The 11,948-nt window shown below is 46.6% G+C and overlaps 1 protein-coding gene across 1 annotated transcript in view; it reads right to left on the reverse strand.

Annotated features, from left to right (window-relative positions):
- AKAP10 (A-kinase anchoring protein 10) overlaps positions 1-10,709 on the reverse strand; it is a 51,485-nt gene extending 40,776 nt beyond the window's left edge. Inside the window, exon 1 of the mRNA XM_044283731.1 lies at positions 10,492-10,709. Coding sequence (XP_044139666.1) covers positions 10,492-10,513 — 22 coding nt within the window. The 5' untranslated portion in view covers positions 10,514-10,709. The remainder of the gene's footprint in view (positions 1-10,491) is intronic.
- Between the last annotated feature and the right edge of the window lie 1,239 nt (positions 10,710-11,948).

The raw sequence follows: 11,948 nt of genomic DNA on the forward strand, positions 1-11,948 counted from the left end.
GGTCCAGACCAGACGCACTTTTTTGCAGATTGCATCCGGAGCAATTCATGTCTATGGGTTTGTAAAAAATGTGGACAGCACACAGGCGTAATCGCAAATCATAGAACATGTCCTTTACATGTACTCGGCCGGTATTCACGGTTTGCAGACCATATAATATATACGGTTGTGTGCATGAGGGGGCTCCTCAAAGAGGAGGGGCAATTGCGAGTTTAAAGGGATTGTCTGGTTTTCTTAATATGGACAACCTAACCTTAGGGTCAATTTTAGATCAGTAGGGGTCTCCTCCTAGTAACACTGCCAATCAGTTGTATTGAGGGACTGTGGTGCTCGTGTGAGCGCGGCGCCCTCTAGTCACCTGCGGCTGACTACAGCTGAATGAGAAGGGAAGCTGGAATTACCCCTCACCGCCACATCATAGGCCTCTACAATGCAGCAAGATTAAAGCCCGCCATTCCAAAGCGTTGACATATGTAGACATATAAATGGCCGGGGGAGTCTCAGAAATAAATAAAAGGCAAGATTAGTACATGCTGAGGGTCTCTCTAGACAAATGGTCCAGGTGGAAAAAACAGACTTGTGAGAAGCCAGTCATCTAAATCAGCCCTTAAAGAGAACATTTCACTGGTCCTGAAGTTACAATATTAGTACCTTGCATTGTAGGGCATTACTATGGCGTTTTTGTTTGTTTGTTTTTTCCCAGATGTGAGAGCATCACAGCTAGGGAAAAAAATAAAAATAAAATAAAAAGCTCACCTCCCTGGCTGTGATGCCCTCCGCTGTGATTGTGGAGAAGGAGACACCCCCCGAGTAACCCGGACGTCTCCTCCTCCCTGTACCGATGCTATTAGCACACAGGGCGGCAAAAGTGAACGGGGCACACGGCGGGGGAATGGAGCAGCACATCGTACCAGCAATACGCTACACTGCCAGGAACTAATATTGTAACGTCAGGACCAGTCGATCCTTGAAGTGACAACTTTGGCTATTGGGATATTCTGGGGAACGCTGCTTAGTATTAGGGCATTGTTTACATCTATTATACGGAGGCCTGAATCAGCTACAGTTCACAGCGATTCTGCTGATTTCGCCTTACGATATGGTGTTTACTGCTGGACGGTCTCACATGATGCCTGTACTAATCTGTAATAAGCAATAAGAGGCAAGAACAAAGGGTCAGTGTTTCAGCTCTTATTAAGCTATACTCGTCTCTCACAGCTTCTTCCAACCAGAGGTCTTAGGACATGAGGCCGCGCCAAGATTAATAGTTATTACGTGACCATTCAGGTTTTATGTTTTCAAGAAGAGGACGATGGAGCGAGAGCAAACGATGCCCTCATCACATCGGGTACAGATCCCGCACTGCTCATATCATTGGTACAGTACTCATTAATCAATGTCAGGAGGGCTTCAACTTAGGCTCCATTCACATGTCCGCAAAATGGGTCCGCATCCTTTCCGCAATTTTGCGGAAAGGGTGCGGACCCATTCATTCTCTATGGGGACGGAATGTGCTGTCCGCATCCACATTTGCGGATCCGCACTTCCGCATCCGTGCTTCCGTTTCCGCAAAAAAATAGAACATGTCCTATTCTTGTCCGCAATTGCGGACAAGAACAGGCATATTCTATTATGTCGGCAATGTGCGGTCCGCAAAATGCGGAAAGCACATTGCCGCTTTCCGTGTTTTGCGGATCCGTGTCTCCGTGTTTCCGCAAAACACATTGCGGACGTGTGAATACAGCCTTAATTACAGCCTATCCCACCGCCTTCAAGGATTGTGCGGAGACAAGCGCCTTCAAAAGGCCAAATGCCACTCAAAACCTAAAAATTCAGGTGTGCCTTTCATGTAATGTCAAGGGCCGAGTAGCAATACGGGCTATAGTGCTAGGTGACCTACTGCACCCACCAAATGCCAAAAGCTATGTTCACATTGTCATTAGAGGGTCTATTCACAAAGCAGCAGACGCCCTGAAGAACCTTACTGTAACTCAATGCATACTGGTAGCGTTTGCCATGCAATGGCTCTGGCGCTATAATGGAGCCCATAAATCGTGGAATACTCCTGACATATAAATGTGAATAAAGTCTTAGGGGGTACACCACAGAATATGGAATATCTATTAGATCCCAGCAGTAGGACCCCTACCGCTCAAGAGAATGGGGATTCTGTTCCCCTCCCCCCAAAATGAACAGGCAGGTCGGGCATGCGCACCGTCTCTCCTTTTATCTCTACGGGCGTTCTGCGTACAGTCGAGTACAACACTCAGATATTTCCGCAACTCCCATAGAGATGAATGGAGTGGTGCCATTCTGTTTATTTCGGAGGGCCCCTGAGGGGTACACCCCTTTAAAGAAATTAGTCTATAGAAGATTATTTTAAAAGGGGCCTCCGTTGGATTGTAGAACAGAGATACAACTGGGTTAAAACAAATCTGAAAACAATCTGGCAGAGACAGGAGCCGACGGTGAGAGTGTCCGCGAGCACCGTGTTCATATTCCATTCAGCTTTCAGAATCCAGCAAGACCCCTGTGGAGAGATCAGCAGAATAAGCTCCCGGAGGTCTCGCCGCCATGGATTCTGGGTTTCTGACAGCTACAAGAAAGCACAGCAAACCTGTGAGCAACGAGGTGACACAAGCACCATGAAACCTCCATCTGTTCCAGGATGTGCTACTAGTACTACAGGACACGCTGCGCTACTGAGCGGCCACCTCCGTCCGCAGTGTGGACACAGCCCAGTAATCAGAAGCACAAGACGTCCAACTCTCCCAAAAGTGGAGCATTTTTTTGCAGGGTCATCTGTACTCTTCAAGTATACCATTTTAGGCCTCCTGCAGACGACCGTAGGTGTCCCGTTGCCGTATGGCGGACCGCATTTGCAGATCTGCAATACATGTGTCGCATTCTGCAAGCTTTCCGCATCACGGATGCGGACCCATTCACTTCAATGGGTCCGGAGATGCGGAACGGGACCCTACAGAAAGCACTACGGAGTGCTTCCGGGGGGTCTCGTCGTCCCGTACTTCTGTTCCGAACATGTCCTATCTTTTTGCGGAACGGCCAGATCATGCACCCTTTAAAGTGAATGTGTCTGCGATACGCTGCCCTACGGTCGGTGTTCGTGCATTGCGGGCTGCAGCACGGCCACGGGGCGCACACGTTTGTGTGCAAGAGACCTTGTATGACTTTTCTTTATCAATTTTTATGGGAGGTGAAGCGACCAAAAAACAGCGAATCAGCCATTTGGAATTTTTTCCGCCATTTGCCGTATGGGATATTTTTATATTTTAATAGTATGGGGCGTTTTCATTTATTTATTTGTTTATGGAATTTTGTTGAGAGGGGGCGATTTGAATATATATTTATATATTTAGGCCCTAATTTATCACACCTTTACTCCAGAACTCTGGCATCAAAAAGGCGCAAAATCTTGCAACTGTTTGCACTCGTTTGCATTTTTACACCACACACTCCAGTTTTGTAATGTGGGTGGAACAGTGGGTGTGGTTAGCTATGTTAAAGGGTTTCTACCACCAGAAATACTGTTATGGATCTGACTGACATTAGCGATGCGCCCATGTCAGCATTACATAACAGTATGTTTCTAATGTTAGTCCCTGCAGCCGTTTTTGTTAAAAATGCACTTTTATTATATGCTAATGAGCCTCTAGGTGCTATATGGGCGTAAAATCAGCACCTAGAGGCTCCGTCCACTCACCCTGTATTCCGCCAAGGTCCTGTGTTGTGCCCGCCCAGCTCCTCTTGATTGATGACACTGTTTCCTGCATCGTTGGCGAAATCCCGCGCCTGCGCCGTTCACTTCTGTCTTCGGCGCAGGCGCAGTGAGTGAATGATGCGATCCTGGCGCCGGCTTCCTCACTGCGCCTGCGCCGACTACATCACAGTGAGGAAGCACAATGTCAGATTTTTTTTCAGGACCCATTGAAAATAAATGGGTACAGATCTGGTCCAGATCTTTTCCGCAAAAAACGGAACAGATCAGGAGAGAAACAACGGACATGTGAATGGACCTTAAGACAGGTTTGCCATGCAAATGATGGGGGGAAAAAAACGGACGCGGACAACAATCTTGTGTGCCTCTGTGTTTTTTAACGGTCCCATTTACTTGAATGGGTCCGCGAACCATTTACTGCAAAAATAATAGGACAGGTTATTTTTTTGGGACGGACTGGAACCACGGATCACGGACGCGGGTGGCAAACGGTGCATTAGCCGAGTTTTTAACGGACCCAATGAGTCCGCAGAAAAATCACGAAAAACGCTGCAACAGACACGGAATAAAACAACAGTCGTGTGCATGAGGCCTAAATGTATTAAGAAGCGCAGGCCTCTAAATAAATCTGCCACCCTGTGTCAGCTACGTGCTGGCGGAGACACACACTACAACTTACATTACTTACGGCACGTGTCAGGCGGAGCCCGTCCACTTTTTAACCTGTCAAACATCCAAAGAGTCCAAAAATGTTTGTGCAAAAACCTGCTACTTTTTGATGCCAGCTGTCTGATGCAAAGCCATAATATATCTGCCCTCCCCAATAACGTATCCCTTGTAACAAAAAAAGAATAAAAATTTAAAATGAGAAATGTAGTGCGTTATTAAACGGGTTGTGCGCCTTATATTAAAGGGGTATTCAAGTTGCGAGAAGCTATCCCCTATTCAGTGGAGGTGCCAGGGGTTGGACCCACACAATCTCCTAGTTATCCTTATAGCGGATAACTTATCACAGCCGTAACACCCCTTTAAGTGATGACCCCTCTGAAATAAACGGAATGGCAGGTTGGGCATGTGCACCACCACTCCATTCATCTCTATGGGAGTTCCGGAAATATCTGAGCGATGGACAGCTGACAAGTGATGGTGCAGGGCGTCGGACCCCGCCAATCAAGTAGTGATGGGCTACCTCGCTTCAGCGGTGAAGTTTCATACAGTCAGGTCATCGCGCCGCCTATCACTGGCCTCAGCAGTACACGGGATGTCACCGCAGTAGCCAGAAAAAAAATACATCAGCTTAACTGGAAAAAGCCAGGGAGAAAAGAACAACAGGCCCATCATTAAAGGAGGTTTGTCACTTCAGCAAGTGGCTTTTATTATGTAACTTAAAAGGGGTTCTCCGGGAATTAAGAAAATGAAAATACTTAAATATTACTTCATTATAAATATATTCCCAAATGCCTTACATTAGTTATAGTGGCTCGTTTTGTCTAGGGAGCAATCATTGAGAAATAAAATGGCTGCCGTCCTATTAGCACACACAGAACCTGTCCTAAATCACACAGTAGGACAAGTTACTTCACAGCGCTGAGGTAAAGAGCTGCCTCCTCCTCCTCCTCCTCTTCCCCGCTCTACTTGTCAGGGATTGTGATCCTGAATACAGATAAGATCTTTAGGCCTCTTGCACACGACCGTATCTATTTTGCAGTCCGCAAATAACACGAATGACATCCGTGTGCATTCTGTATTTTGCGGAACGGAACAGCTGGCCTTTCTTAGAACAGTCCTATCCTTGTCCGTAATGCGGACAATAGGACATGTTCTATTATTTTGTGGAACGAAAATAGGGACATACGGAAACAGAATGCACACAGAGCAACTTCTGTTTTTTTTTTTGCGGACCCATTGAAGTGAATGGTTCCACATACGGTCCGCAAAAAAAAACAGAACGGACATGGAAAGAAAATACGTGTGCAAGAGGACTTAGCTGAATCTCTATAAGAATGGAGTTCATGAGCAGATGTGGCTAATAAGCAGCAGCACTTGTCTGCAGTCTCCATTACCACAGTCCGTCCTCTCTGTACTTCATGTCTCTTCATGAACTCCATTTCCACAAAGATTCAGCTGAATATCATATTAAACTGTAGTCAGGATAATAATCCCTGACAACCAGAGTAGAGAGGAGGGTGAGGCAACTCTTTGGATCAGTGCTGTGAAGTAACTTGTCCTCCTGTGTGATTAGGGCAGGTTTTATGTGTACTAACAGGACCGCAGCCATTTTATTTCTCCTATTCATTGCTCCCCAGACAAAACGAGCCACTGTAACTAATGTAAGGTATTTGGGAATAAATTTATAATAAAGTAATATTTAAGTATTTTCATTTTCTTAATTCCCGGAGAACCCCTTTAAGTTTATACAAGGCACTTACTAATGTATTGTGATTGCCCATATTGCTTCCTTTGCTGGTTGGATTCATTTTTCCATCATAATATACACTGCTTGTTTTCATGGTTACGACCGCCCTGCAATCCAGCAGTGGCCATGGCACACTATAGGAAAAAGTGCCACCCAAGAATGCAGAAGAGCACACAGGCTGAACTGAAGCTTTTTTCTATAGTGTGCAAGCACGGCCACTGCTGCTTGATTGCAGGGTGGTCATAACCATGGAAACGAGCAGTTTATAATGTGATGGAAAAATGAATCCAGCCAGCAGAGGAGACAATATGGACAATCACAATACATTAGTAAGTGCCTTGTATTAAAGGGTTTTAATTTACTAACTGGTGGTCACTCAGGACCTGTTTACGTTTTTGGATCATGTACTGTCTTATAAAATTAAAACTTCACTTTCATTTGTCATTTTTAACATATATATAATATTATTACACTTAGAACATAACTGCTAAACTATAGACATTCAAACTCTCAGTGATGCGGTCTTATTCACTTTGTTCTACCTCTATGCTCTGTATTTCACTGTTATAGCTTGTATCAATGGACTGAACAGCAGAGAGGTTGGAACTTGGGGGGGGGGGGGGGGGAAGCATGCTTTATCCCCTGAAGACGCTGGTTACACAGCGAAACATGTCGGGAAGCAGAGTGTAGGAGGTGTTAGGTTTTAGGCAGTGACATAGCGGCAGCACACTGAAATACATGGGCATATCGACAGTCATATAGCAGGCGGCAATAATAGAAAATATAGGACAAGTGATATAACAGTAGAGAGGGAAGAGGAGAAATAGGAGCAGCAGCTGAGCAGGAAAAATAAGAGCGGCAGGTGCTGTAATAATCACAAACGAAAGTGAAAGCAACACCACCTATAAACTTATTTATAAAGGACCTCACTTATATTCACTATCCGTCACAATTCCCTATCCCCCTCCCCCCCAGTTCCAACCCCTCTGCTGTTCAGTCCATTGATACAAGCCGCTATAACAGTGAAATACAGAGCATATAGGTAGAACAAAGTGAATAAGACCGCATCACTGAGAGTTTGAATGTCTGTAGTTTAGCAGTTATGTTCTAAGTGTAATAATATTATATACAGGTTAAAAATAACAAATAAAAGTGAAGTTTTAATTTTATAAGACAGTACATGATCCAAAAACGTAAACAGGTCCTGAGTGACCACTAGTTAGTAAATTAAAATACTAAAACTTTAACTTGTACTGTGAGGTCAAAAAAGGAGAAAAAAAATAACCTTGTATTAAAGGGGACCTGTCATCTGGATTTTAGCTATTGAGCTGAGGACATGGGCTGCTAGATCGCCGCTAGCACACCCGCAATACCCAGTCCCCATAGCTCTCTGTGCAAGTGCATCCACAGTGTTCCTTCCCTGTGCTGGCATCAGCCTCAGGGAACGTACTGCGCATGGGCTAGCGCACGCATTGCGAGATTACGGCGCTCTAGCTTTGTGACGTCGGGGCAGCAAGGAGGCGATACGGACGATGCGGGCCGGTGCTGGGCTCCGGAAACGTTAGTAGTCTCTTTTAAATATATATATATGTAAAATCTATTTTTTTCCACAATAAAAGCACACAGAGCTATGGGGACTGGGTATTGCGGATGTGCTAGTGGCGATCTAGCAACCCATGTCCTCAGCTCTATACACAAAATCCCGGTGACAGGTTCCCTTTAACTTTCTCTACATGATAAATGCCATTTGCTGAGGCGAGACATCCCCTTTAAGGGGTTAAATAAGAAGATTCCTGTATTCACTTGTATTTTTCCAGAGAATTACTGAAGAGGACGACTCTCACACTGTCCGTGCCTCAGGCCACCACATCTTTCTTCTTCTATTCTTTGTCCATGTAGAATCCGGGCTGAACACTGACTCATCTCCAGATCTGGGTCAGCGGGCTTGTATCTGTACCACCGTTACCCAGAGCGGCACCATGCCTTATATAATGGCTGCCCCAAAACGTGTGAACCCTGGAGTCCATTCTTTCTAAGAGAAGGTTACAGGTCAATTTCCTTGCAGATTTCTTATTTTTTTTTATTATTTTTTTACTGTGTACATGAAATTTTAAAAATCTCATCTACTTTAAGGGGACCTTGGATAGATGATCAGCATCTGATTGGCCAGGTGTTTGGGAAGGCAGCGACGCTGACATTGTGCTGCAGCCTTTTCCCCCCGTTTCCCACAGGTCGGTGACGTCACAACTGTTATCACTGGTCTGGGTGCGGCTCAGCTGCGTTCACGTTCAATGGGGCTGAGCCACGCCCAGGCCACGTGATAATAGTCGTGATGTCACTGGCCTGCGGGAAACAGAGAGAGGGCCACGGCGCAAATGCGAGCGCTGCTGTCAAACAGCTGATCGGCAGGGGTCCCGGGTGTCAGACTCAGCCGATCAGATGCAGTAAGAAAAAGCTACAGAACGGCTTTAACTGGTCCTGTATTACACTGCAGATTTCCTGCATGTACCCTGAAAGTAACCAACGCTCTGCTCCACAGGACGTGTGCGCTTCTGCGACGTCACCCATGATGCTAGGAAAGCTGGTCACGGTGTCCGCTATTGACTTCCCCCATTGCGAGATGCAGCAGTGGCCATACAGGGATCTGGAGGTACGTGGGTGCCGGGACCGTGTAAGTATCGTCTATAGGAGGGGCCTGGGCATTGTGGGGGGCATTTGTACTATTGGATAACCCCTTTCATTTTCACAGCATCTCCTATAAATGGTCTGTGAAACACAGATTGCGTCCGTGTGGAGTCCATTTTTTTCCACAAACCCAAAGACTATAAAAGGCATGATGAATCTGTAAACACAGATAAAATAGGGCATGCGCTCGTGCTAAAACCATGGCCACAAAGACCGCGCTACAACAAGGACATGTTGGCATCCTTGTGAGGGACAGCACATGGGCGACATCCTTGTCATGTTTCCATTTTTATTTTTTTGCGGCCCCATAGAAATGAATGGTTCCTTGTGCGACTCGCCTCCATATGGTCCGGATGCGGGGAAAGAAAATACAGCCGTGTGACTGACACCTTAGGGTCCATTCACACGTCCGCAAAATTACCTATTCATTTTCAATGGGGCCAGAAAAGATGCAGACAGCACACAGTGTGCTGCCCGCATCCGCACTTCCATTCCGCGGCCCCGTAAAAAAATAGAACATGTCCTATTCTTGTCCGCAGACACTGACATAAAAGGCATTTCAATGATAGTGCCGGCCATGTGCGGTCCACAAAATGCGGAACACACATAGCCAGTGTCCGTGTTCTGCAGATCCGCAATTTGCAGAGCGCAAAACACTTCCAGACATGTGACTGACACCTTGGACAGGCAGACGAGCCTGGCTGCTGCATTCAGAGGGGGAGACGGATTAGTAATGGATCAGGCTCACAATGAGAGGTTTTGTTGTCTCCATAGTTGTAGATGTTTTTGAGGTGCAGGCGGGCGAGAGATTTAATATATGGGGTGAAGGAAAGATCAGCGTCAAACATGAGAGAGACAGCAAGTCTGTTGGGAGTGCAGATTTAGGTAGGTCAGTAGATACAAGAAGCTCCGTTTTTTTAAAGATTTCATTTCAGATAAAGAGAGGACATGATGTTAGAGACAGCGGACAGACAGTCACAGGATGAAGTGTATAGTTGGGGGTCGCCAACATAGAGATGGTACTGGAAAGCAGGACTACTGATAGTCTGTAGAGAGGAGAGGAGCTAGGACTGAACCCTGAGGAACCCCAAGAGGAAGAGGAGGTAGAGCCAGAGAATGCCACCAGAGACACTGGAAGAGGACCAGAAGAGACCGCTGATAGACCGGAGCTTGGTGGTCAATAGTGTCCAATGCTATAGAGAGATCCAGAAGAATGAGGAGAGAGTAGTCACCGTTGCATTTAGCTGTCGTGAACATACAAGTAGCGTGTTCCCGGGCTGTCACAAGCGGACCTGTACTCAGATAGACGTCACCTAAAGACTGTGCCATGTATGGACATAACGCGGCCATGCGACCGGGGACTCACGACGCGCACCCAGCTGTGAAGAGTCACACGCCCGTGAGATCGGACACTTAGGCGCAGCGGCCATAGAAAGCTAGTAACATCTCATGGCCCTCAGCGATGGGCACCACATCAGCAGGTGAAGTGTTAACCAAGTGGCCATCACTGTGGGGTCATCAATTTGAAGGGACACTTCATATTCCGCTATGGCTGGGGTCCTGCTCTGACCTCCCTGTAGGAAGCAGAGGCCTGTGCCCGGGGGTGTCACTCACTCCCCGGGGACCTCCAGGCGCTGACACCGGCAGCTCTTACCTTTCCTGCGGAAGAAGGACATGGCGGCGCCGGCTCCCTGGATGCTGCCGGCTCACTCAGCGCATACTGGGGCGCCCCGGCTCCCCTCACCCAACACACGGGACGCCGGGGACGCCGCTGCGAGAGCTGTGCGGTTACGAGGAGCCCCCCTCCCTGCAAGCCTAGCATGAATGACACTTCCTCCTTCCGACCGCAGCTCCAGCCCCCGCCATATTGTCAACAGCACAGTCTTCCGGGGAACGCGGGGCACGCTGGGTAATTGCCCGACCCGCTGACACCAGGGCAGCCATGTTTACTAAGGGCGCTCCCGGCTGGTGGGGGATTCTGGGATTTGTAGTTTCCAGTGAAACACTTCACCGAGTTTTTTTTTGTTCCTTTCATACATGTATTTTAACCGGTTCAGGTTTTGGTCTTCAAGACCTGACACATTTTAACCTTTAAATGCCTTAGGGTAATGGCTATAACATTTTCATTGGTTTGGCTGTGAAAATGTGTTTTCCCTTTTTTTCTCATTTTTATTTCTTTATCATTTTTACACTTTTAATAGGGGGAGATTTATCAAAACTGGAGTAAAGGAAAAGTGGCAACCAATCAGATTCCTCCTTTCATCTTTCCGACCTGCTTTGGAAAATAAATGGAATTTGATTGGTTGCTATGAGCAACTAAAACGGTTTTCCTTTACTCCAGTTTTGATAAATTTCCCTAAATTCCCTAAATAATCTGTGCTTTTTTAAAATAATTCTTAGGCTTGTATATTAAAAAAAAAAAAAAACGTTCTGTAGAATGTGGTTGATTGACCTTCTTTTTGAGGGACAGTTCCTACTTTTGACCCAAGTCCCTTTTTGCCCCTTACAGGGGTATTCCCATCTTAGACAATGGGGGCAAATCGCTAGGATATGCCCCCATTGTCTGATAGGTGTGGGTCCCACCTCTGGGACCCGCACCTACAAGGAGAACGGAGCATGCGCAGCCACCCTCCAATCATTTCTATGGAGCTGCCGTAAATAGCCGACCACTCGGCTATTTCCGTCGGCCCCATAGAAATTAATGGGAGTGGTGCCTGCGCATGCGCGGTGCGCTCCCATTCACTTCAATGGGAGAGGCGGGGAGCTGCGCCTGGTGGTGGACAGACCCTCACAACTCACCCCGGCTCCATTCTCGTTGTAGGTGCGGGTCCCAGAGGTGGGACCCACACCTATCAGACAATGGGGCATATCCTAGCGATATGCCCCCATTGTCTAAGATGGGAATACCCTTTAAATGTCCCTCTTTCTGATCTGAACTTTCTGAAGTATAGATTTGTATTATTACGTTTACACTATTCATCCAGAAGTGTTTTCTAGTTCCTATCTGTATATTAGAGCCTTGTATGTTATTTCAGTATTTGATGCAATTTGGATTTTCTAAATTTCTATGTTCAGATGTTTTTGCATTATTGTGTAACAGAAAACTATTGA

The sequence above is a fragment of the Bufo gargarizans genome, chromosome 3 (assembly GCF_014858855.1).
Source record: "Bufo gargarizans isolate SCDJY-AF-19 chromosome 3, ASM1485885v1, whole genome shotgun sequence".
Lineage (NCBI taxonomy): Eukaryota > Metazoa > Chordata > Amphibia > Anura > Bufonidae > Bufo > Bufo gargarizans.